Here is a 25,397-nt window from a genome sequence, read left to right on the forward strand (position 1 = left end):
GCAGATTTCTCAGCAGAAGCCAGTAGAGAGTGGGATGTTACAAAATGCTCAAAGAAAAAACTTCCAACCAAAGTTATTCTCAGAAATAGAGATAAAGTCCCAGACAACAAAAAGCTGGGGGATTTTATTACCAGTAGAACTGCCTTATAAGAAATGCTGAAAGTTCTTCAAACTAAAGTGAAGGGACCCTAAATAGTAACATAATAACATATAAAAATATAAAACACACTGCTAAATATAAATATATAGTCAAATTCAGAATACTCCAATACTATAATATGGTGGTATATTTATCACTTAACTCTGGTACAAAGGTTAAAGGACACAAGTATTAAAAATAACAATAGCTACTATAATTTGCTAATGGATATACAATATAAAAAGATGTAAATTGTGGCATCAACATAAAATGTAGAGGGAGCTAGTAAAAGGATAGAGTTTTTGTATGTGACTGAAATTATCATCTTAAGTTATTGTATCTATGAGATATTTCATGCAATCCTCATGTTAACCACAAAGTGAAAATCTACAGTAGATGCACCAAAGATAAAGAGAAGGGAATTAAAGTACATCACTACGGAAAATCACCAATTCACAAAGGCAGGCAAAAAGAGAGGGAGAAAGGAACTATAAAACAACCAGAAAACAATTAAAAGATGACATTAGTAAGTCCTTGCTTATCTATCAATAATTACTCTAAATGAATTAAATTTTCCATCAAAATGCATAGAGTTGCTGGATGGGTTAAAAAAACAAGACCCAATTTATATGCTAACTACAAGAGACTTACATCACATTAAGGACACATATAGGCAAGAGTGAAGGGATGTAAAAATATATTCCATGCAAGTGGAAACCAAAAGAGAGAATAGGTAGCTATACTTATATTAGACAAAATAGACTATAAGCCAAAAACTATAACAAGAGATAAAGACATTATATGATTAATGATAAAGGGCTCTATTCATCAAGAATTATGGACTTCAAATTATAAATTGAATTCACAATCTAGCCAAGTTACTTATGAAAATTTGGAATGGGGACATTTTGTTGAACTAGAAGACTAATAATCTCAAACTCCTAAATCACTTTGAGATTTCTGCCAATGAAAGCAGTTTGTCCTCCTGTATTTTTGGAGACTAGCCTTCTCTTAATTAAAAAACCTTGTAACAGCCTGACCAGGTGGTGGTGCAGTAGATAGAGCATCGCAATGGGACCTGGAGGATCCAGGTTTGAAATCCCGAGGTCGCTGGCTTGAGCGTGGCATCAGACATGATCCCATGGTCGCTGGCTTGAAGCCTAAGGTCGCTGGTTTGAGCAAGGGGTCACTCACTCTGCCCCCCCCCCATGTGCCGTCAGGCACATATGAGAAAGCAATCAATGAACAACCAAGGAGACTAAGGAGCAGCAATGAAGAATTGATGCTTCTCATCTCTCTCTCCCTTATTGTCTGTCTATCCCTATTTGTCCCTCTCTCTGTCTATCTCTGTCACAAAAAAACAAAACACCTTGTAATAATAATCTCATCTGGGACTATAGCCCTGCAGGAGGATGCCCATTTTTTTAAGACTAACCACAAACACATCCTAATCTTGCTTCTAGTAAAATCGTAACTAAAATCAGATCTTAAAACGCTCCAGCAGGGCAAATACAAAGTCTGACCAGGAGGAAATAACTTTTATAGCAAAAGATTTTCACTGTTTGCTTATATGGTGGCAGAAACCCAGGGAATATGTGCAGACCAGCACAGTTTGTAATTCTGGGTCTTGAGTGAGAACCGCATGGAATTAAGAAAACAGACTCATTAATAAAAAAGGATGGGATCGGGAGGCCTCTTCAATGCTGATGGCGATATCCCAGTGCCCCATAGCCCCAGTTTGCTTTATTATATAGCCAAATGCAAATAAGGAAGTCTTTGATACAAAGTTACACATCTGAGGCAAAAACAAGAACTCTCCCAAGGCATAAACAGTAATCCCCCCACCATGCATAAGCGAAAGCAACCAACAGCTGAACAAACAAAGAGTGAGAGGAAGAGCATGTAAATTGCTTCCAGCAATTTAAGCAAGCAAGTGAAGTGGGTGCAAATACTCAGCATCATAGCCAATATGGAGGTGGAGGGGGGAGAACTTAGCCTTTTGCTAAGCCTTGAATTTACAAAGGCTTTTTGCCACTTGCAGTCTACAACAAATATATGTGAGAGTATATTATAAGGCAGTTAAAGCAAGGAGCACAGAACAGTACTGGGTTGATTAGAATTTCTTGATATGAGCACACTTATCAGAAATTAAGGATTTAATGTGTTAGCATCTATAGCTGAGAGTGACACTAACCATTTGGTAAGTTCACTGAAACATGGACTCCACAGTTTAATTAAGCTGAAACACCAGAACTTCCCTGGCATAATATAAGACAATCCAAAGTCTTCAGGAGATAGGAATGTTGGAGTAGATTTATCACATATGACCTGCACATATACTACCCCCAAGTACCTCTTCCTATAGAACTCTGGGGACATTACTAAGGCGCGTGTGTGTGTGTGTGTGTATGTGTGTGTGTGTATGTGAGAGAGAGAGAGAGAGAGAGAGAGAGAGAGGGGAAGGGAGAGAGATGAAAAGCATCAACTCATACTTGTGGCACCCTAGTTGTTCATTGCTTGCTTTCTCATATGTCCCTTGACTGAGGGCTCCAGCTGAGCCAGTGACCCCTTGATCAAGCCAGCAAACTTGGGCTTTAAGCCAGCAACCATAGGGTCATGTCTATGATCCCACACTCAAACTGGTGATCCTGTGCTCAAGCTGGCTGAGCCAGAGACCTTGGGATTTATAACCTGGGTCCTCAGTATCCCAGGCCAACACTCTAGCCACTGTGCCACTGCTTGGTCAGGTGGCACTTTCTTTAAGTGTGAGGAGGGGAGATAGTAAGACAGACTCCCACATGCACCCTGACTGGAATCCACCTGACAACCCCCATCTGATTTGAGGCGGACGCTCAAACCAATTGATCCACTGGATGCTAGAAGAGCAGACAGAGAGAAGGGGAGTAGGAAGAGAAGCCGATGGTCACTTCTCATATGTGCCCTGACCAGGGACCAAACCCGTGGGACATCTGCATGCTGGGCTGACTCTCTCTCCACTGAGCCAACCAGACAGGGCACTAAGGCATTTATATTAGAGAGTGGGAGTACCTTGAAAAGCACCCTTGGAAAGCTCTATGGTGGCTTTCTTCAGTAGGCTAGGAGTGATGGGATGATTCATTTCAAAGTAGCAGAGGCTAATGTCAATGTTTAACCACCAAAAGACAAGGTGGGCACATTTACCATAAAAAGTATAGATATAGTGGTAACCAGATATTTTGACCCTTAGTAATTTTTGTGGCTAAATGATTATGGTGGCCCTGGCCAGTTGGCTCAGTGGTAGAGCGTTGGCCTGGCGTGTAGAAGTCCCGGGTTCGATTCCTGGCCAGGGCACACAGGAGAGGCGCCATCTGCTTCTCCACCCCTCCCCCTCTCCTTCCTCTCTGTCTCTCTCTTCCCCTCCCGCAGCCGAGGCTCCACTGGAGCAAAGATGGCCCGGGCACTGGGGATGGCTCGGGCACTGGGGATGGCTCCTTGGCCTCTGCCCCAGGCGCTAGAGTGGCTCTGGTCGCAACAGAGAGACGCCCCGGAGGGGCAGAGCATTGCCCCCTGGTGGGCAGAGCATCGCCCCCTGGTGGGCAGAGCATCGCCCCCTGGTGGGCGTGCTGAGTGGATCCTGGTAGGGCGCATGTGGGAGTCTGTCTTTCCCCATTTCCAGCTTCAGAAAAATACAAAAAAAAAAAAAAAAAAAGATTACAGTGGTCCTAAGAATAAAATAGATGGCCAGCCTACTAAAATGTTGATCATCTACACATAATATTTAAAATCCATATATAGTGGCCAAAAATGTTACTACCAGCATGAAGAATTCTGACTTCCTACCCAGTTTCCAAACCTAAGCCCCTCAATTGAAAGGAAGGCTAGATGATAATCTTAAGGGAGAATTCTGCAACAGTGCCATTGATATATACTAAAAATCTTCCTTTAAGTCTTCTCCACAGGGATGTCTGGCCATATCCTAAAATGATTGTGTGCTAGGAAAAAAGAAATATCCAGGTTTTTCAGGGATTTCTAAACATTGGCAAAAATTGATGTTAATTCCTGGGGGCCCAAAATGCCATTGCAGTCAACCAGTTTAAGTGGGGGCTTGTGGTGGACAGGTGAAAGATGAAGTCTCTTTTTTTTTTTAAGTGGGAGGAGGGGAGATAGAACAATTACCGCATGTGCCCTGACTGGGATCCACTCAGCAACCTGGTCTGGGGCCATTAGCACCCTGGTGGACGCTCATACCAATTGAACCACGGGCTATGAGAGGGGAAAAGAGAGAGAAGCTGGAGGGTAAGAGAAGCAGATGGTCGCTTCTCGTGTGTGCCCTGACTGGGGATTGAACTGGGATGTCTCCACGCTGGGCCAACGCTCTAACCACTAAGCAAACTGGCCAGGGCTGAGAGACGGAACCTTAATTCAAGTTTGAATCACAGGGGGCTGAGTGGGCCCACAGAACCACTTTGTGGTGATTTCATTAGTTTCCGGATGTATAATTAAAAGGATACCTGGTATCTGGCAGAATTTCTATATTGGCTCTCTAATCCTGGAAGAATGGCCATTATGGTATCAAGGGCCAAGTTGAAGCCCCTAGAAATCCCATCCCCACATACACACATACCAGGGAAGTAAACAAAAATATTGCTTTCTTGAGAGCAGAATGGGGAATTACAGAGATTAATGAGACCTATAAAGATCTGAAAGAAGCAGGAGTGATGAAGTGTATCTTATGCCAATTTAACTTGCCTGTTTGGCCTATGAAGAAGGTAGATGGATCTTGGAGAATGACTGTAAATTATTATACATTTAATCACATGATGGCTTCAGTTACAGCTACTCTTCCTTATGTGGTATCTTTACTGAAGCAAAGCAACATAGCCCCTGCCATTTGGTATGCAGCTATTGACCTGTAAATCAGTGGTCCCCAACCCCTGGGCTGCGGACCGGTACCAGTCCGTGGGCCATTTGGTACCGGTCTACAGAGAAAGAATAAATAACTTACATTATTTCCGTTTTATTTATATTTAAGTCTGAACAATGTTTTATTTTTTAAAAATGACCAGATTTCCTCTGTTACATTTGTCTAAGACTTACTCTTGATGCTTGTGTCAGTCACGTGATACGTTTATCCGTCCCACCCTAAGGCCGGTCCATGAAAATATTTTCTGACATTAAACTGGTCCGTGGCCCAAAAAAGGTTGGGGATCACTGCTGTAAAAGCTTACTTCTACATACAAATTGGCAAGGAACACCAGAAGCAATTTACTTCTTAGCAGGGCCAACAATTTAACTTCACAGTCTTGCCCCAGGGCTACATCAATTCTCTGGCTCTGTGCCATAATTTAGCCCACAGAGATATTGAGCATCTCACCTTCCAATCAGCAATGAGTTGGTCCAGGACATTGATGACATTATACTGATTGGATCTGGGGAGCAGGAAGTAGCAGATGGGAAAAAAGAGCTATCAGAGTCAAATATAATTTATACTTGTAAATTTTGGATTGTTGTGAAATTGTTTTAAATTTATCACCTTCTTGTATAAAATAAGTTCTCATCAATAATGATAAACAAGTGATCATTGTTAAACTGTTTTATCGAGGGATTACATGCAGTTATACCAATAATAAAAGCTTACATAAAAAGGTTTATGTTTATAGATGCAATCTCAGGTTTTTCATTAAATTTTTGAGAATAATTTATTTGATAATATTTATTATCATCCTTAATATGTTTGTCTTCTTTTTCTCCATATATTAAATAACGAAAACAATTCTTTTTACCAAGCCCATATGGTTGCCTTCACATCCCCTTTAATTTATCCTAGTGTGCTCTACAAATATTATTTCTATGGATGTCATGATATGAAAAAAAGGTTGAGAAGCATTTTAGATCAGGATTCTTTTTTTTTCTTCTGCTTCTTTTTTCCAAGTGAGAGGTGGAGACTCAGAAAGACAGACTCCTGCATGCGCCCTGACCAGGATCCACCCGGCAACCCGTCTGGGTCCAATGATCTGCCCATTTGGGGCCATGCATGCAGCCAAACTATTTTTAGCACCTGAGGCAGAGGCTCCATGGAGCCATCCTCAACGCCTGGGGTGATGTGCTTGAACCAATCTAACCATAACTGTGGGAGGGAAAGAGAGAGAGAGAGGGAAGAAGGAGAGGAGTGGAGTGGAGAAGTAGATGGGTGCTTCTGTGTGCCCTGACCAGGAATGGAACCTAGGACATCCACATGCTTGGCTGATACTCTACCACTGAGCTAACTGGCCAGGGCCTAGATCAAGATTCTTAACCTGGGGTCCCTAGATGGATTTTAGTGAGTGTATGAAATATGCAAGTGTTATTTCTCTAGAGAAATGGTTAATATTTTTCATCAGGTTCTCAAAGCTTAAGAACCAACTGATCTCCGGAATTTCAGAAGTTCCCTTAAAATTTCACCCCTCAAATAAGTGAAGGTAGGGTTAATTGAACTCCAATGTCACAAATAGGCCTTTATTATCACAGTTCAGAATAAAGATGCTATAAATGGAACTAGGAGGACTTTTACCTCTTTGGCTCAGAGAGACAGACAGTCTTGTAGGAATCCTGCTCTTGGTCTTTCTCTTCTCGAATTCAACTAGCATAGTAAGAGGATTCTATGATTTTCTATTTGAAATAGATACCTCCTACCTCAGGTCACCAGAAAACCAAATAGGAACCAGGGTGGAACCCAGGGAAGAGAAGGTATAAATGGGGCAGAGAGCATAGATTTCAAATGCTCACATGTGATCCAGCTCAGTTCACAAAGCGGCTATATTGGGATCTACAGCCAAAGCTTGAAAGCTAATATCATAAAGCCTACATTTGCCCAGACCTTCTCCTCTTTGTTTCTAAAACACTGTATATATCTAGACTTCTATATATGTATCTCCCTTGGGGGCCTAGCAGTGGTGACTGAAGCCACAGTACCACGAGACCATACTGTCATTATCTGATGTGGTTTCTGCTTCTAACAGGCTATGACCCTGTTATGAAAGGTAGATAGACTCTTATTTATTGTTTAAAATGTTAAGCATATAATGCACAATCAATATTTTCTCAATTAAGGGTGAATAAATTAACATGCACCAATAAATCTGTTTCCTTAAAAACTCATATAACAGAAAGAGATATTTCCCATATAGATTAATAAATTAACTTCCTGATAAAAAACTTAATGTGAATTTGAGTATCTTATAATCCCAATTTTGACTAGGATTTTTATCACCTCAGATATGCTGAATAAAGATATGCTATGCTGCCTGACCTGTGGTGGCGCAGTGGATAAAGTGTTGACCTGGAACACTGAGGTCACTGATTCAAAACCCTGGGTTTATCTGGTCAGGCACATATGGAAGTTGATGCTTCCTGCTCCTCCCCCCTTTCTATCCCTCTATCTAAAATGAATAAATAAAATCTTAAAAAAATAAAAAAGATATGCTATGCCTACCACCTGACCAGTCAGTGGCATAGTGAATAGAGCATCGAACTGGGACATGGAGGATCCAGGTTCAAAACCCTGAGGTTGCCAGCTTGAGCCAAGGACGCCAGCTTGAGCACAGGCTCATTCAGCTTGAGCACGGGCTCACCACCTTGGGTGTGGGGTCACTGGCTGGAGCGTGGGATCATAGGCATGACCCCTTGGTCACTGGCTTGAGCCCAAAAGTCGCTGGCTTGAAGCCCAAGGTTGCTGGCTTGAGCAAGGGGTCACTCACTCTGCTGTAGCCTCCCAGTCAAGGCACATATGAGAAAGCAATCATTGAACAACTAAGGTACTGCAACGAAGAACTGATGCTTCTCATCTCTCTCTCTTCTTGTCTTTCTGTCCCTAGCTGTCCCTCTCTCTGACTTTCTCTGTCTGTCAAAAAAAAAAAAAAAAAAAAAAAAGAAGAAAAGATATGCTATGGCTACCTACAGATGAGACATATCTTAACCATTAATCTAATTCCACTACATTGCTCATAAAAATTAGGGGATTAGGGAATGTGCAGATACTCCAGTTCTTTCAGCCTTTTGTATAGTGAATTTTCATCAATTAAATAAAAGTTGGTTTTGTATCTTCTTTATTATATGCGGCTTAAGTGTCTGTTTGTCGCCGATAACTTATTGGTTGCTTGTGTAACTGTACTAGCCAATGGGGTGAAGTTGCATGGCATTCAAATAGTCCCGCCTTCTGGCATGCCACCTCACAAATTGAGGTTAAAGATTGGAGCAATTATTATGCTGTTAAGAAATCTTAACACCAGAAGGGGTCTTTGCAATGGTACAAGACTAGAGGTTCTCCAATTGAAAAATAATGTCATAATAGTTAAGTCTTTGACTGGCTCCTCTAAAGGTGAAATACATGTCATTCCAAGAATTGATTTGGCTCCATCTCAAACAGGGTTGCCATTTCAATTGAGACGTAGACAATTTCCTGTAAAACTTGCCTTTGCTATGACCATCAATAAGTCTCAGGGCCAAACACTTAAGCGTGTTGGCATTTTTTTACCTGAGCCTGCATTTGGACACGGTCAACTTTATGTTGCCTGTTCAAGAGTTTGTGAAAGAACGGACGTAAAATTAAAAATAATTGATGGTCCTCTGCAAGGTGAGCTTAAAAATGATGGAAAGATCTACACAAGAAATGTTGTGTACAAAGAGATCTTTGACATGAGAATTAACATTTTATTATTTAAATCACCTTTATTTATTGAGCTAGCGGTGGCTCTTAAGAAATGTACCACCAGTGGTTTCCTTCATTGCACTCTACTTTAAGCAATGAAGCAAGTAGAAGGGGGAAACCCTGTGGGGCAGTAAGCAAAGGGGTGTCCTTGCCGCCTGCCCTGGGTAATTCAGTTTGAATTAGCAGACACCTTTGCACAAATCATTTTAATTACAATTTATAATATCTATCTAGAACAGCGGTCATTTCGTATGACCGCCGGGCTTTCTAGTATTTGCATAATTGAACAACTTTCTTTGACATATCATTTGCTTTTCTGATGTTCTTGTTTAGTAAAAAATAAAAATGCTTTTTTTCTTATCGCTTGATATTCATTTTGAAATATCACCTAATTTTTGACAGCAGTATATTAAGAAAAGACATGAATCATCTTTTTAAAAAATCATCTTTATAGTTCTTTTTGTTTCCTTTATGCTTAATGCTATTTTCTACACATGGGGTACTCTCAGCAAAAGCTAACAGAACTTGGAACAAACTTTAGAAACTAATAATCTCAATGACATTCAAGGATTTACAGTTTATACTGCATTTTATAATTCATTTGATCACAGGAATCCACAAGAATCCTGTTAGTTAGAGCTTCATAGTAGAACTGAAGAAATTCAAAAAGTTTAGGCCATTTGCTTAAGGTTTTAGAGCAGGACTAGAAGGCAAGTCCTCTGACTCCTATGGTAGTGCTTTTTCCCACTGTAAGATTAAAGGAATTATTTCTCATCTTCAAAAAGAATTTAAAATTATATTGCTACACAGAAGTAGAGACTTAGTCTGGCCTGTGGTGGCGCAATGGATACAGCTTGGGACCTGGAAGGCTGAGGTCACTGGTTTGAAACCCTGGGCTTGCCAGGTCAAAGCAGGTATGACAAGTAAGCAATGAAGAGCTAAACTGAAGCAACTATGAGTTGATACTTCTTGTCCCCACCCCACCCCATCTGTAAAATCAATCAATAAGATCTTTTTATAAAAAAGTAGATAATTGGTGTTGCAATCCCTGAGTCAGTAAGAAAGTTAACATATGCCTGACCTGTGGTGGCGCAGTGGATAAAGCATCGACCTGGAAATGCTGAGGTCGCCGGTTCGAAACCCTGGGCTTGCCTGGTCAAGGCACATATGGGAGTTGATGCTTCCAGCTCCTCCCCCTTCTCTCTCTCTGTCTCTCCTCTCTCTCTCTCTCTCTCCTCTCTAAAATGAATAAATAAAAAAAAAAAAAAAAAGAAAGTTAACATATAAGTACATTTCTAAGACCTACTGATTTGAATAATACTTTTTCTAGAATGATACTTTGGTTTATAAACCATATATGTGTTTCATTTATTTGAGTTCATACAGCTTTCAGCTATATTTCTTGGCTGTGCATATAGCTTCCTGTTTGTTTTTTTAAGCATTGGTTCAAAGTTCTTACTTCTGAACTTTGTATACTCTTTTCCTGTTCACCAGGTAGCTCCGGGAAAAACTCAGTCAAGATGGTTTAGTCATGTTTAATTTTGTCTCACAGGCAGTCTTGACCACCACCAGGGGGCAAAAGCCTACCAGCTGAATTCTCTGTAATACATTTCTACGCAGGACAGTACAGTACAGTACAGGGACCCTCAGTGTCTGATTCATGATGGAACCTCCCTGCTAATTATTTCAACCACAGCGCCCCAGGGAGAGAACAAAGGCTCAGCACAGTGGGCTCTAGTGGCACTTAACCATATAGAAACCAGAAAGAGTTCATCAGCCCTGTCAGTTTAAAAGAAGCAATGAGATCTAAGAGAGTTTGAGTGACAAATAGAAGAAGGTGGACTTGAATAACTGCAACTCCTATATGTGTTTTCTACAGCTTTGATATGCATGGTGGTATTTACCAGATTCACCCAAACTGAGAAATTTGTAGCTTTGTCAATTCTCTTTCTCTGTCAATAATCAATTGTATTTGCACAATGCGATCTTTCCCCCCTTTTTAATCTTAGTTTTTCATTATCTTCTTGGCTTAATGTTCTGCTGACGGCTTATCTTTTAGACATTGATTCCTTCAAAATATTTAATATTCATTTCACACGTGTCTATGAAATAATGAAATCTAGAGACAAAGAGAAGAAACCTCAAGAAGCAAATCCTGCTTAAGAGAATTTCTTCTCAGCAGGAAGCAAGTGGGAGGTAAAAGAGCAGGTTGGACCCTCCGAACTCCGAGCCAGCTTTCTCGGCCGCCCGGGCTCACTCAGCCTTTCTGCGCCTCGGAAATAATGAATGAGTCCTTAGACAGAGGCCGGGGTAACAGAGCAAAAATGAGGGTAGAATGAAGAGTCCAGGGTATAAAATTAAAAATCTTTCGAAAAGTCTCGTCATTTTAATATGGACTCTGAGGCCGAAGGGTGGGAAAACTGAGAAAAAGCCCGAGGGCCGGGTCGAAGCGGGGATAAACACGTGTCCTGATCGCGTCAGAAGGCTTTCCAGCTCAGTGAGTCCCACCCACACTTAGAGCGTTTCCATCTCCGCGGAGCCCTTTCCCACCAGAGAACGTGTTTGCATCAGGTTTTCACCTCAGTTTCTTTCCACTAAGGTTGGTTAAGCTGTGTGCCCCACCTCATAAAATGGTTATCTATGAAGAGATGGGACTCCGGCACCCCCCCCCCACCCCCCCCACCCCCACACTCCCCACAGCCTGCACCCCACCCCTCGCGGGCGCACGGCGCGACTCCACCGCCAAGGAGGAAACCCGGCAGGGGGCGGCGGCCCGAGGCGCACACTTCCCGCCGGCTTCCGGCAACTCAAGGGTTACCGCGAGGCAGCGGCGCGCGCCGAGGGGAGAGGCGGTTGCTGACAGGTGGCGCCTGCGCACTGGGAACACTCATTGTGCCTCGCAGCTGCTGAACCGCCCGTCAGTCCGCCCGCCAGCCGCCGGTTCGGTGCGTCAGTCTGCGAGAGTCCGGTGGTGGGTGCGGAGCCTGCGGCTGTCCCCGCGGCCTCCTCCTAGTCCTCCCCGTCCCCCTCACCTCCAACCCACACTCCTTTCCCCATTCCGGCTCCGTCACCCTCCCGTCCCCCACACTCAGGACAAGAATGCCCTGCCCGGAACAACCCAGCAGCACCTAGATGGCTTTGGTCACGGTTCAGCGATCGCCTACTCCCAGCACCACCTCCAGCCCCTGCGCCTCGGTGAGTCCCTCCCGGCTGCCGCTCAGCTCGCTTCTGTCACTGCGGCTCCGCTTTGCCTCAGCGGGTCCCGCCGAGCGCCACTGCGCACGCGCCGCGCCGCTTCCCAGGCCTTGGCACTTGGCTGCCGCGAATTCTCCCCTCCCCATCTTAACGACGAGCTGCAGGAACTACGGGACGTTGATTTTTGCCCCCATCATTCTAAGCACCCAGCTCTCACAGCCCTCACCCGAACCCCCTGTGGCTATGGCTTGAGCACTTCCTTTCGGGAATGAGTCATTCTGGCTTTTCACCCTCCCCCTTCTTTTTCCCTCTGTTGCTTTGCTGCAGGGAGAGGACCATGGTACTGCTGCGTTGCCCCTTAGACCCACACACGTCCCCTTACCCACACCCATTTCATGGACCCGCTCAGTATTTGCACACTGCACACACTTCAGGCTTTCTCTCTGGGTGCCTTCCCCCAGTCAGTTGCTGTCTCTCTTGTGCTCCGTACTGTTCAGGCTTCAATGGACTGCTGCTGATCAGTAGTTACTCCTTGGTTTCTCCTCTGCTCCCCTCCCCCAAAGTGGCTGTGGCTTCTGCTTCTTGGACCGTTTACCTTTCCTCCACGATACCCCAAAGCATCTGTCTGGTGCTGCATGATGACCAATGCCAATTCATTTGCATCTTATAGACATTTATGGCTTACACTCATTGCTCATGATCATTCTTGTTCTTGGGTTGTGTTTGTATGCCTCGTTAGGTCAGATGCCTATGCCAGTGAAGCATGCTTCCAGCAGGAAAATACCCAGTAACCAGCCTTTTCCTGCTGGGCCCTTTGCCTTCTTTTCTCACCCCACCCCCCACTCCTGTATACTATTCTTATAGGTTTTATTTGTGAAAATAGTTATTTTTCAAAATAAAAGATTGCACCAGCGAGGCGAAATGGGATCTTAAAAAAAAAATCCAGATGTGTTAGAGGGAAATAGACCGAATGAAAAGATGGACAATTGGAAAAATCATCTTGAACTTCCTCCAGAATTGTAATTTTAAAAACTGCATTGGTGGATTTAGTGGTTTCAAGTTGCAAAAAGGTATTCAGTAAACACTGGTGCCACCTTCCACTGTAAAAAATCAGGTTAATCTTAATATATATATGTTAACTGGCTTGTAATTTCAACATAGTTTCCTGAATTTCAAAATTGTGTTGCGTATAGTGGTGGTTCCTTTCTCTTTTTTTCTGAGCTTTCTTTGCAGTTTGTGTGACCAAATTGACAAATATATCCTAATTCTAGAAGTGATTAGATTTCAGAGGTTAATTTACCTTGTGTGTTCCTGAGAGCAGAACTAGGATCCTTGGGTAGAAGTTTAGGGAGGCAGATTTCCAATGATTGTAAGGAAGAATTCTGTAACAATGGAGTGGACTGCCTTGCAAACTAGTGAGTGCCCATTGCTGAAAGTATTCAAGCAAAGGCTGGAGGCCTTTTGCCTAGGAGGTGATAGTATTCTTGTAATGGGGGACTTCTAAGGTATTTTCCAACTCTTAAGATTCAATGATTTGAGAATAATTGCCCTTCAAAGCTAGGAAACATTTTAAGGTCCTCTGAAGACAAGTATCATAGGGATAGAAATTCAATGTACAATACTTTATTCTTTTATGTGGTACTTTATACTAGTTTTTGGAAAGTCATTAATACTCCATAAGATTATTTTAATTCACTCCACTAGTAAACTCTTTGAGGACAATGCTTACCAGGATTGATTTTGTTTGAAAAGCAACTGTCGAGTCATATACTGACATAATTTTTCCTGGACATTGTTGAAAACTTTGATGTTATAATAATATATGTACATCAAGTTATAATAGTTTTCTTCAGGTGAATGATTAGTACACAGTAAGACCATATCTACTTTATATGACGTAATTTGCCAAACTTGGTTAGAGTCTTGAGGTATGTTAATATCACTTTTGACATAAGTAATTAAATTAATCATGTGGTAAGCTCAGTTGTTGAGCTATATGACTTATATTTCTATATCTACTTGCTATATACTAGCCTGGTTATTTCAATTGTTTATTTGTGGCCCAGAAGCAAAGGAATCCTGGGACTAGGGTGTGTGTATGAAACAATCAACATATTAACATGACTGACGAGCCTGTTACCTTTCCCTCTAAATTGTCTTCCTGTTTCGCTTCATCCAGAGCTGCATTCAGCTGAGTTGTCTCCTGGCCCTTGTGTTCCAGGATGCTGTCTGACTTGCATATATTTGTTGTTGCATTTTTTGCTGCATGAATAGATTGAATTGTTTGTTTTAAAAGAATGAGCAGAAAGAATCTAGAGAACCATGAAAGGAGAAATGTAATTTCATGAGGCTGGAAATTTAGATTTTTAATTAATTATTTAAGCATTTTATTATACTTTTTACCATAAGAATTATGACATTTTAATATCGTCAGTTTTTCACTATTCTTTCTTTAGGGATTAAACAAATCTGTTGATCATCTACTTGGTGTGAATGACTATTCTAGATACTAAGATGTATAATAGATATAATATTCTCTATCAAGATTATGTAATCTTGGGAGGGAGGTGGAGGGAATGGGAGGAAGAAAAAACACGAGAGGGTAAAGGAGAGTGAGAGGAGTGATACTATATATACATGAACAGTAAATTTGTAATGGCCATAAGTATTGTCTGAATTCAGGTTAAGATAAATTCACTAATGGCAAAAGTAATAATCTCTGAATCTCTTGGGTCTTTTTTATGCCAGACATCATGTTAAATGCTTTACATTGATTGACTTATTTATTCCTCCCAATATACCCCAGGGAAATTGCTATTATCCCCATTGTACAAGTGGAAGAAACTGAGGCAAAGTGCTATTAAGGAATGTGCCCAGAGACACTAAGTTGTTGAAGCTGTAATTCATACCCAAATGTGTCTAACTTTAGAATCTATCAACAGTTTGCTTTGTGGTAATCAAAAACTACAAAGTCGGTGGCTCTTGAACTAGGCATTGAAGGATGGGTTGAATTTCTATATGTTGAGATGGAAGCTGGGAAGTAGAGAGTATTGTAGGTGGAGAGAAGCTGTATTCACCGAGACTTAGAGACAGAAAAGTACAAGTCATAACTGAGGTCTTAAATAGACCAGTCGAGGAAAGATTTTGTTTGGAAAGAGTAGTAAGAGATAAAGGTGAGGAGGGAGGCATCTAGGGCTGAACAGGGACTGTTGAGCTTAAGGAGTGTGAACTTGATAGAGAAGGTACTGCAAGGTCCTCAGAGGATTTTGAGCAGAGCTGATCACAGTGGTGTTTTATGAGAATTAATGTAGCAACTGTGGGACACAAGGATTTGAGAGAGAAAGGCCATGAATGGAGCCAGTTAGAGGCTGTTATAGTAGCCAGGTCTGAGACAGTAAAGGCCTGAACTGGGAATGTGAAATGGTGATGGAAGGAAAGGGGCAGATATGTGGGATTGTGGAGAAGACACAAAGTACCTGGGGACTGATTGGGTAAAGGGAATGAGGAGTCATAGACACCAGCTCTAGGAATATATTGTTATTCCTAGATAATAGATGTTTCCTACTTAATTTGCAATTTAATAATTATCTCTCACTCTCTACTCCTTCTGGTATGAATTTTCAGATTGGATACCTATATTGATATAGGGTCATATAGACATAAAACACCTTAGTTTTCTGTAGTGCTTTATATTTCTCAGAATGTTTTGTGGTGTATTTTTGTTGTATTTTTCTGAAGTGAGAAGCAGGGAGGCAGAGAAACTGACTCCCAAATGTGCCCGACCAGGATCTACCCAGCATGCCCACTAAGGGGCTATGCTCTACCCATCTGGGGCATTGCTCTATTTCAACTGGAGCCATTCTAGTGCCTGAAGTGGAGGCATGGAGCCATCCTCAGCACCCCGGCCAACTTTGTTCCAGTGGAGTCTTGGCTGTGGGAGGGAAAGAGAGAGAAAGAGAAAGAGAGAAAGGAGAGCGGGAAGGGTAGAGAAGCAGATGAGTGCTTATCCTGTGTGCCCTGACCGGGAATCAAACCCGAGACTTTCACACTCTGGGCCAATGCTCTACCACTGAGCCAACTCTCCAGGGCCTCAGAATGTTTTTGTGATCATGATCTAGAGCTTTATAGAGCAGCCTCATAAGTCATGCAAGACTGGTTACCAAGGTTAAAATATTTGCTGGTGGTTGTAAAACTAGTTGGTGTAAGAACCTGAACTAGAACTAAGTTCCTTGGCTTCTGGTCACATCTCTTTCGATGGTGTGATAAGAGGAACAGCATACGGGTTTCTGATTCTGAGAACTTGACAGTATAAGGAAAGGAACCAAGACTTGAGATACAGTCAAGAATTCACACTCTCTTTGGAGTTCATTTATATTGTAACATTTATTTATATTGTAACCTAGAATCATCCAAGTCTGTGCAAATCATTTTTAGGTAATACTTTTATTCAAAGCCTATTATCACTTCATTCACACAGAATTCTCATAAACTTGGATATTTAGTTTCCTTACTCTTAGAAGATTATTACCAACAGCAAAATAGGAATGCAAAGTGGCAGGTGCTTCTAAAAGCAGGCTCCTTATAGTTCTGGGAAATGATAGCTGATGGTTTTACAGCAAGGAAGGGAGGAAGAAAACCTATAAATAGCTGGCCTGAGGAAAAAATAATAGCAGTTACAGACTATTTAATGTAAGGACAAATACCCACCTAAGGTTCGGTACTCCCTCAGAGCTACTATTATACGGTCATAATGATGACCCTGAATCATCATAAGAAAGCTTAATCTTGTTTTGTCTTGATTTAAGCAGTCAGGATCAAGCAAAGTATATTTTTAGATAGATGTTCATCCAAGTTTCACCAAAGTTTTGATGTTTAAGATGCACTTTTTTTTTTTTTTGGTATTTTTCCGAAGTTAGAAGCGGGTAGGCAGTCAGACAGACTCCCACATGTGCCCTGCCCGGATCCACGCAGCATGCCTAGTAGGGGGCGATGCTCTGCCCATCTGAGGCGTTGCTCTATTGCTACTGAAGCCATTCTAGCGCCTGAGGCCAAGGCCATGGAGCTGTCCTCAGTGCCTGAGCCAACTTTGCTCCACTGGAACCTTGGCTGCAGGAGGGGAAGAGAGAGATAGAGAGGAAGGATAGGGGGAAGAGTGGAGAAGCAGATGGGTGCTTCTCCTGTGTGCACTGACCAGGAATTGAACTCGGGACTTTATATGCCGGTCCAACGCTCTATCGCTGAGCCAACTGACTAGGGCCTAAGATGCACATTTTAATTAATTTATTTCCTAATGATGCTGGATAAATAAAATATTACTGAATTATATATATTCTTATATGACCACAACTCTGTCCCTAAGCAGAGAAAATAAAATCATAGCAAATATTAATTTGATTTATATGAATTATAAATACTTAAAAGTGATGCTTTTAAATATTTTTCTTAAAATTTTTTAATTTATTGATTTTAGAGAGAAAGGAAGAAAAAGAGAGAGAGATAGAAACATCAATTTGGTTTTTATTTATTTATTTATTGATTGATTGATTTTTTAGAGAGAGAGGAGTGAGAGAGAGAGACAGAGAGAGAGAGAAGGGGGAGGAGCAGGAAGCATCAACTACCATATGTGCCTTGACCAGGCAAGCCCAAGGTTTTGAACCGGCGACCTCAGTGTTCCAGGTCGACGCTTTATCCCACTGTGCCACCACAGGTCAGGCCTCAATTTGTTTTTTGTTATGTATTCATTGGTGGTTTCTTGTATGTGTCCTGACTGGGTATCGAACCTACAACCTTGGCATATTGGGACGACATCATGGCTCTTTCCTCTTTACTGTACTTGGTTGTTTGTTTTCCATTTTTGTTTGTTTTTATTTTATTTTGATGTACAGATACTTAAAATTTTTAATGACTGCAAAGTTATTTTTGTGTTTATTTTTCACATGGTTTTACTAGTTAAATTTTCTGTCAATTTTTACTACTTAGTTCAATTTTCCATCAAGAGTAGAAAAATATTCACCCTTATTTTCTGAAGTTGTCTTATAGTTTATTTTTATATTTAACTTTAATCACCTGAAATTAGTTTTACTACATGATATGAGGCAAATATTAAATTAACTTTGTTCCAAATAGTTAACAACTTGTCCCAGTTTATTTTATGAAATACTCTTTTTTTCTAATGTATAATTCCACCTCTGGAAAATACTACATTGGGGTATAAACTAGAGTGTGTTCCTTTGAAGTTTCATTGCTGTTCCCACAGGAGTTTAGTTAATTTAGCAGGTATTACTTAGTATTCATTAAATTGCATGGGCAGAAGATAAACTTAAACTAGCTTAGATTTTAAAAATTGACTGAAGTATCCGGGAAGTCCAGGGGAAAAGCAGACCTTTGGTAATCAAAGGGTATCTTCAGGTCTCTCATCCTTTCTATCTGGCTTTAGGTGAAAGGGAACAGATTCTAGATTACGCCCAGCCTGGAAAAGGCACTGTGCAGAGCCCATACTGCCTTACTCTGCAACACCAGTAAATCTCATTCCTGGTTCCAGCAGCTTGGGGCTTTACTGTTTTTCCATTAATTGCGTGCCGTCATTTTGGCTACATAGTACCTGACCTATTGTAGGTATTCACATATTCATGTTTTTCATTTATTTGTTTATTCATTCAAAAAAACCTAGTGATATGTGGTAGGGAAACTAAATTTTTTTTAAAAGGCAAAACAAAACAATATGATTATTGATAAGACTCTACCTAATTTGAAATTTGCTAGAGGCTTGTGCAAATGGGAGAGACCTAAGGAATCTTGTTAATTAGCATATTAAATGAATGCTATTTTGTGCAGGTAATCTCATCCATTCTCTTTCTCTGGTTCTCAGCACTGAGTCCTTTTCAGGTATTTTAACAACTAAACTGCTCTGCATTTTCTTGCCCAGCAGCACAGCTGCTGTTCACAGTGCCCCTTATTTTCCTGTTTGTCAAGAGAATGTCTGGTGAGGTGATCTTGGCTCTGAAATGTAGTGAAAGGTTCCATGGTTCCCTAGATTTCCTGAGAGACAGGAAATAGTTCACTTACCGAGTGGGAGAGGATATGCTTAGAAATAAATGGGGAGAAGTAGTATATCGTGTTCCAGCCTAGGTTTTATAGAGCTATGTAATTCAATTAAAAAATAATAATTTAGTACCTTGTTGTATCCAGTGTTATACTTGATTCTGAAGATACCTATTTATTTACTCATTCATGCCAGGATTGGGGATCAAACAGCCAGTTAGTCTCTGACTTGAGGAAATTTAGGGTAACAGTGGAAAGATTGGTATTAAATAAGTAATTAAAATACACTGTAGTAATCACAAATTATATAAGCCTTGAGGAAGAGAAAGTAGGCCAACAAGGACTTTTGAGTTGAGCCTTAAAGATGGAGTGGCAGCTAGTTTGCAAACAGAAGGTTAGGAGTGAGTAGCAGGGAGGAGGGAAACATTCTTAAGCGTGAACTTAAGGTACAGTGTTAGACACGATGTATGCTGGGAACCACAAGCAGTATAGTGCTGATGCCATGTAAAGTGCAGAAAAGGAGGCCGGAGAAGTAAAAATAATTCCCTCTGAATTATAACATCTAGGCACTAACTTTTACCTTTAATACAGTACAGTATATATATTCTCTTGGCTTTCCTTTTAATTGGATTTGTTAAAATTTGTGATTATAAATATATATAACTGTCCTAATAGCTACCATGCTTCATGTGTTTACTATGCTGTGTACATTGAGTTTGGCTCTAAATAGGTATCACAACCATTTGAAGGAGTACTATTATTGTTCCCATTTTACAGATGAAGAAACTGATTTTCAGAGAAGTGTCTAGACTCCCTCAGCTAGGAGTGGCAGAGCTGGGATTTAAACTTTGGTTGTCACACTCAGAGACTAAATTACATTCCAGGTGTTAGAATTAGTCTCTATGTCTAGGTGCTGTTTGATTGCTTCCGTTTTTTTAAATATTTTGCTTCATGTTTGCCCTGCTCTAGTTTGAAATCATTACAATTTGAGTCATTTTGCTGCTTACATCTTGGTACTTGATAAACTCAGTTCAGCAGGAGCTTGTTGAGAGCCTTAAGCACTGTGGGATTATATATAAGGCAGTACCCTTGCCTTATTTACAGGTCTAGTGGGAAAAGGCAGCTATAAACTAAGCATGTGTAGTCAAAAACCTGGTATGGTGAGTGCAATAAGGAATAATAGGGAATGTGGAACAGACTGATTGGAAAAGATGGAGGAGCAAAAGATTTTTGAAGCCAAGAAAGTGAAAGAAATGTTGTTTACTTCTAAATATTGATCCTTTTTATTTTCATTTACAATCAGAAGCCAGTGTTATCTACAGTGTGATTATTGTAAACTAGTGTGGTCTAAGGCAGTGGTCTGGCGGTTGGAAACCACTATTCTGAGGTATGGTAGCTAGATACTGGAGCTTCTGTCTTCGGAAAGTGTGTATCTGGAGGTATTACCTTGCCCCTCACCTTTCCCACATCCATACTTTCCCCTATTTTAAAAAACAAATAAACAAACAACAAAAAACAAAGCAAAACCCCTGGCTGAGTAGCTCAGTTGGTTAAAGCATTGTCCTGATACACCAGGGGTTGGGAACATTTTTGGCTGAGAGAGCCATGAACGCCACATATTTTAAAATGTAATTCCTGGCTCAGCGGTAGAGCGTCAGCCTGGCGTGCGGGGGACCCAGGTTCGATTCCTGGCCAGGGCACATAGGAGAAGCGCCCATTTGCTTCTCCACTCCTCCCCTCCTTCCTCTCTGTCTCTCTCTTCCCCTCCCGCAGCCAAGGCTCCATTGGAGCAAAGATGGCCCAGGCGCTGGGGATGGCTCCTTGGCCTCTGCCCCAGGTGCTAGAGTGGCTCTGGTCGCGGCAGAGTGACGCCCCGGAGGGGCAGAGCATCGCCCCCTGGTGGGCAGAGCTTCGCCCCTGGTGGGCGTGCCGGGTGGATCCCGGTCAGGCGCATGCGGGAGTCTGTCTGACTGTCTCTCCCCATTTCCAGCTTCAGAAAAAAAATGTAATTCCATGAGAGCCATAAAATATGTTTAACACTAAATACAAGTAACTGTGTGCATTTTATGTAAGACCAACACTTTTAAAGTACAATAAGTCTCTGAATTCTTTTTAATGACGTTGTTATGTTGTTACTAACCAATGATGTACTTCTTACTATTAAATGCGACTTCAGGTTCTGCATGGTTTTACTGATGGCTTTGTAGTCTGGTTGATACATGGTGAGGTTAAGCTTCATGCAGGTGTTGAGACTTCTATCTGTTAAACGTGATCGTAGGTTGGTCTTAACGTTCTTTAGATGTGAGAAAGACTGCTCACATGCATACGTAGAGCCAAACATTGTCAGTACAGCAATACTCACACGCTGCAGTGTGTGGTATGTGATGGGAAGCGCGTTCCAAGTTTTGACAATCAGCTGGTCCATGGGTTGAAGTTTTTTCATTTCTCCCCACTTGTGTTTGCTCGCCAACTCTGCTTGCTGTCGTGCAAGTCTTTCCAAATCTTCATTCAGTGACTTGAACTTATTCACCCACATGTCAGAGGCCTTCAGGTCAGCAGCTTGTAGCTCAAAATCTTTGACGGAGACACTGGGGATGTAACTCAGGTCACGCTGTCCACTGCACACTCGTGTGGATGGATGATGAACTTAAAAAGACGAGTGCACTCACAAAATTCTCCAAAGCACGCTTTGAATGACTGTAGGAGATTAGATGTGAACCCAGCTAGCTGATGGAGATCAAGATGTTGAGCAGGGTCACTTGCTGTGCGTGCATCAGTTTTTCAAAGTGTAGTAAACGACCTATTTCAGTGTTGTGATGAAGAGTTCCAGCTTGTTTTCAAATGCAAACACTGCTTGTTGAAGGGATAAGACTATTTCTAACGCCTTGCATTTTCACAGTGAGCTGGTTCAGCTGTTCAGTCATGTCCACGAGATAGTAGACCTTCAGGAGCCACTCAGTGTTAGCTAACTCAGGATGCTCGACGTTTTTCATTTCAAGAAAAGTCTGGATTTCGCTCAGACAAGTGCAAAACGGCTGAGCACCTTCCCTCTTGACAACCAACGCACATTGCTGTGCAGAAGCAGACCAGGATAATTATTCCCAACTTCATCCAGCAGTGTTTTAAACTGGCGATCATTTAAAGCTCGGGCAACAATAAAGTTGATCACCCAAATGACCAGTGACATCACCTCACCAAGCTGCTCGCCACACATCTGAGCACAAAGCGCCTCCTGATGTAGGATACAGTGAAAACTTAGGTTGGGTCTCTTTTCAGGTTCACGAAGAAGCGCTACGAATCCTCTGTTTTTCCCCACCATGCACGGAGCACCATCAGTACACACCGAAATAAGTTTATCCATCGGTAGATTTTTTTCTTTAGCGAACTCAGTGAAAGACTTGAATAAATCCTCCCCTCTTGTTGTCTCGTTCATAGGCAAAACAGCAAGACTTTCCTCACGTAGTGTGTAACCAACAGCATACCTTGCAATCACGCTGAATTGGGATAAATGGCTTATGTCTGTTGACTCATCCAAAGCGAGAGAAAAGAATGGTGCTGCATTTATGTCCTTCACTTGTGTTGCCTCAGTTTGATTTACCATCATGATGGTATGATCATGAACAGTTCTTGCCGACAGAGGCATGTCTTTTATTCGTTTGATTATCTTGTCTTTATCTGAAAAGTCGTCAAAAAGTTCATTGGCAACATCAAGCATGAATGTTTTGGCATACTTCCCATCTGTGAATGGCTTTCCTTTTCTCACAATTGCTAAAGCACCAGCAAAACTAGCCGAATTCCAGACACTTTGTTGGGTCCAAACACGGAGTGGCTGCTGACTAGCTTGCACTCTGCACAGTAGCTCTTGATATGCTTTCTTCCTGCTATTCCCCGCTGGATATTTCTTGCAAATGTAGTATGGCATGTGTCGAAGTGCTGCTTTATATTTGACTGTTTCATCGATGCAATTTTATCATTGCATATTAGACACACTGCAGAACCTGCTCTCTCTACAAAGGTGAATTCCTCTGTCCATTCTGCTGAAAAGTACGATACTCCTCATCTTTTGGCCATCTTCTTCATCAAAAGGGTTTCTGCAATTAGCTAGCTGACTACTTGATTAAAGGAGGGAAGTTTACTTCTCGACCTCACAATGACCCGTGTACGTTATGCATTATCCAATAAAAATCTTGTTGTCCCGGAGGACAGCTGTGATTGGCTCCAGCCACCCGCAACCATGAACATGAGTGGTAGGAAATGAATGGATTGTAATACATGAGAATGTTTTATATATATATATATATACACACACACACACACACACACACACACACATATATATATATTTTTTTTACAGAGACAGAGAATGAGTCAGAGAGAGGAATAGACAGGGACAGACAGACAGGAATGGAGAGAGATGAAAAGCATCAATCAGTTTTTTATTGCACGTTGCAACACCTTAGTTCATTGATTGCTTTCTCATATGTGCCTTGACCGCGGGCCCTCAGCAGACAAAGTAGCCCCTTGTTAGAGCCAGCAACCTTGGGTTCAAGCTGGTGGGCTTTTGCTCAAACCAGATGAGCCCGTGCTCAAGCCGGTGACCTCAGGGTCTTGAACCTGGGTCCTCTGCATCCCAGTCCGACACTCTTTCCACTGTGCCACCGCCTGGTCAGGCATATTTTTAATGTTATTATTGTTTTTATTAAAGATTTGTCTGCAAGCCAGATGCAACCATCAAAAGAGCCACATCTGGCTTGCGAGCCATAGGTTCCTGACCCCTGTGATACACCAAGGTTTTGGGTTGAATCCTCTGTCTGGGCACATACAAGAATCAATCAGTGAATGCATAAATAAATGGAACAACAAATTCATCCATCCATCTCTCTCTCTCTCTCTCTCTCTCAAATTAATAAATAAAAAAGGGAATAAACCCCATTTGTTTTACTGATTCAGACAAGGGAATGTACAAAATTATGTTTATAAAAGTTTAAGGGACGACATCTCTGTGCAACTTTCTCTTTGGAGCACTGATTCTCTCCTTGTTACATCAGAAGTAACAATTTGGGAGAGCCTTTTCTTCACAATTACAATATTTAGCATGTCTCAGGCAAGAATTAAACCACACATTAGCTTCTCATAAAATATTATCTTAATCTATTAAGGAAGCTTATTGATTCTTTGACGTTTGAGAAAGCTGTTGTGGTTTAGAATAAAAATAGTGTCTGCCAGTGATTCTAATATAGTCCACATGAGGGTGGGGAAGTGCTAACAGTATTTTCATTTCTTTCTTCTTAGGCTTTTAAAAATACCTATAGCAACATGGAGCATATAGCATAGTGATGGTTTGGAATCTGCAAGAAATCTGAATCCTAGCTTTATCCTAGCTTTACAATTTACTAGACTCAGACAACTCAATTCCTCTATACTTCAGTTTGCCTATCTGTGAAATAGAGGTAATAAATAGTACTTCTTTTATAGAAGTAAGCATTAAGTGAGAGAATGCTTTAGCACCATGCCTGGCACTAAGTAAGCATGCACTCATGACGTATTAGTCATTTTTATAATGATGGTGATTTAGGGTTGCTGTTTAGTTATTAAGCAATTTTTCATTTTAATACAAATTTGGTGGGGAAGATACTTACTTTATGACAATATAATTCAAATGAAGAGCCTATTTCAAGGGTTTCTCTTTTTTTTCTTAAAATAATTTTTTTTACTCAATAACTTCAGTGTTTTTTTTTTTAATTAGGGAATTTCTGCTCTAGTTGTTAACCTCTGTGGCAAAGTATGTTATTTATGGTTTTGTAATGACTCTAGAGTAACATACAGAATGATTAATGCAACTGTAATCTTTAAAAATCTCCATTCCTTGAGAATTTATCAATTTACTAGACCATGCTTAGCAGCATATTAATCTATTGGATGTTTTGCTGTATGGTACGACAGATCATTGCAAGTGATCTTAGTTTGTATAGTCAAATCAGACTGCATATGTTGGCATTTTTAGTGATCAAAGCTATAAATCATGTGGCAAAATAGAACAGAAATTGACAGATACTTTTTAAATACAGAGAATGAAGACACTGAATGTATTCATGGGTCCAAATACTATATCTTTGTGCAAGGAAACAATAGGTGAGAAGAATGATTTGTGTAATCTAGCTATACCAAACAGTTGGCAGTTGAAATTGAATGCAACTTTGAGAAGATGCATTTCCAAAGCAACTAAATGAACCTGCATATAACAAGAGGTTTTTGGTTCAGACTTTGGTTGCATTTTGATTACAGTTTTTACTAGTGAACGCCATCATAAAATAAGACAACTTATTTCTTCCTAGAGAGAGTACTGAAAAAAATTAC

General features: G+C 41.1%; 2 protein-coding genes across 2 annotated transcripts in view; one reads left to right on the plus strand and one right to left on the minus strand.

Annotated features, from left to right (window-relative positions):
- Window positions 1-11,975, minus strand: part of EFCAB5 (EF-hand calcium binding domain 5) — a 129,798-nt gene extending 117,823 nt beyond the window's left edge. Inside the window, exon 1 of the mRNA XM_066258326.1 lies at window positions 11,933-11,975. The gene's annotated coding sequence lies outside the window, so the exon portion shown is untranslated. The remainder of the gene's footprint in view (window positions 1-11,932) is intronic.
- The window catches only part of SSH2 (slingshot protein phosphatase 2), a 286,303-nt gene continuing 272,640 nt past the window's right edge, over window positions 11,735-25,397 (plus strand). The window contains exon 1 of the mRNA XM_066263132.1: window positions 11,735-11,999. Coding sequence (XP_066119229.1) covers window positions 11,937-11,999 — 63 coding nt within the window. The 5' untranslated portion in view covers window positions 11,735-11,936. The remainder of the gene's footprint in view (window positions 12,000-25,397) is intronic.

The sequence above is a fragment of the Saccopteryx bilineata genome, chromosome 2 (assembly GCF_036850765.1).
Source record: "Saccopteryx bilineata isolate mSacBil1 chromosome 2, mSacBil1_pri_phased_curated, whole genome shotgun sequence".
In the NCBI taxonomy this organism is placed as follows: Eukaryota; Metazoa; Chordata; class Mammalia; order Chiroptera; family Emballonuridae; genus Saccopteryx; species Saccopteryx bilineata.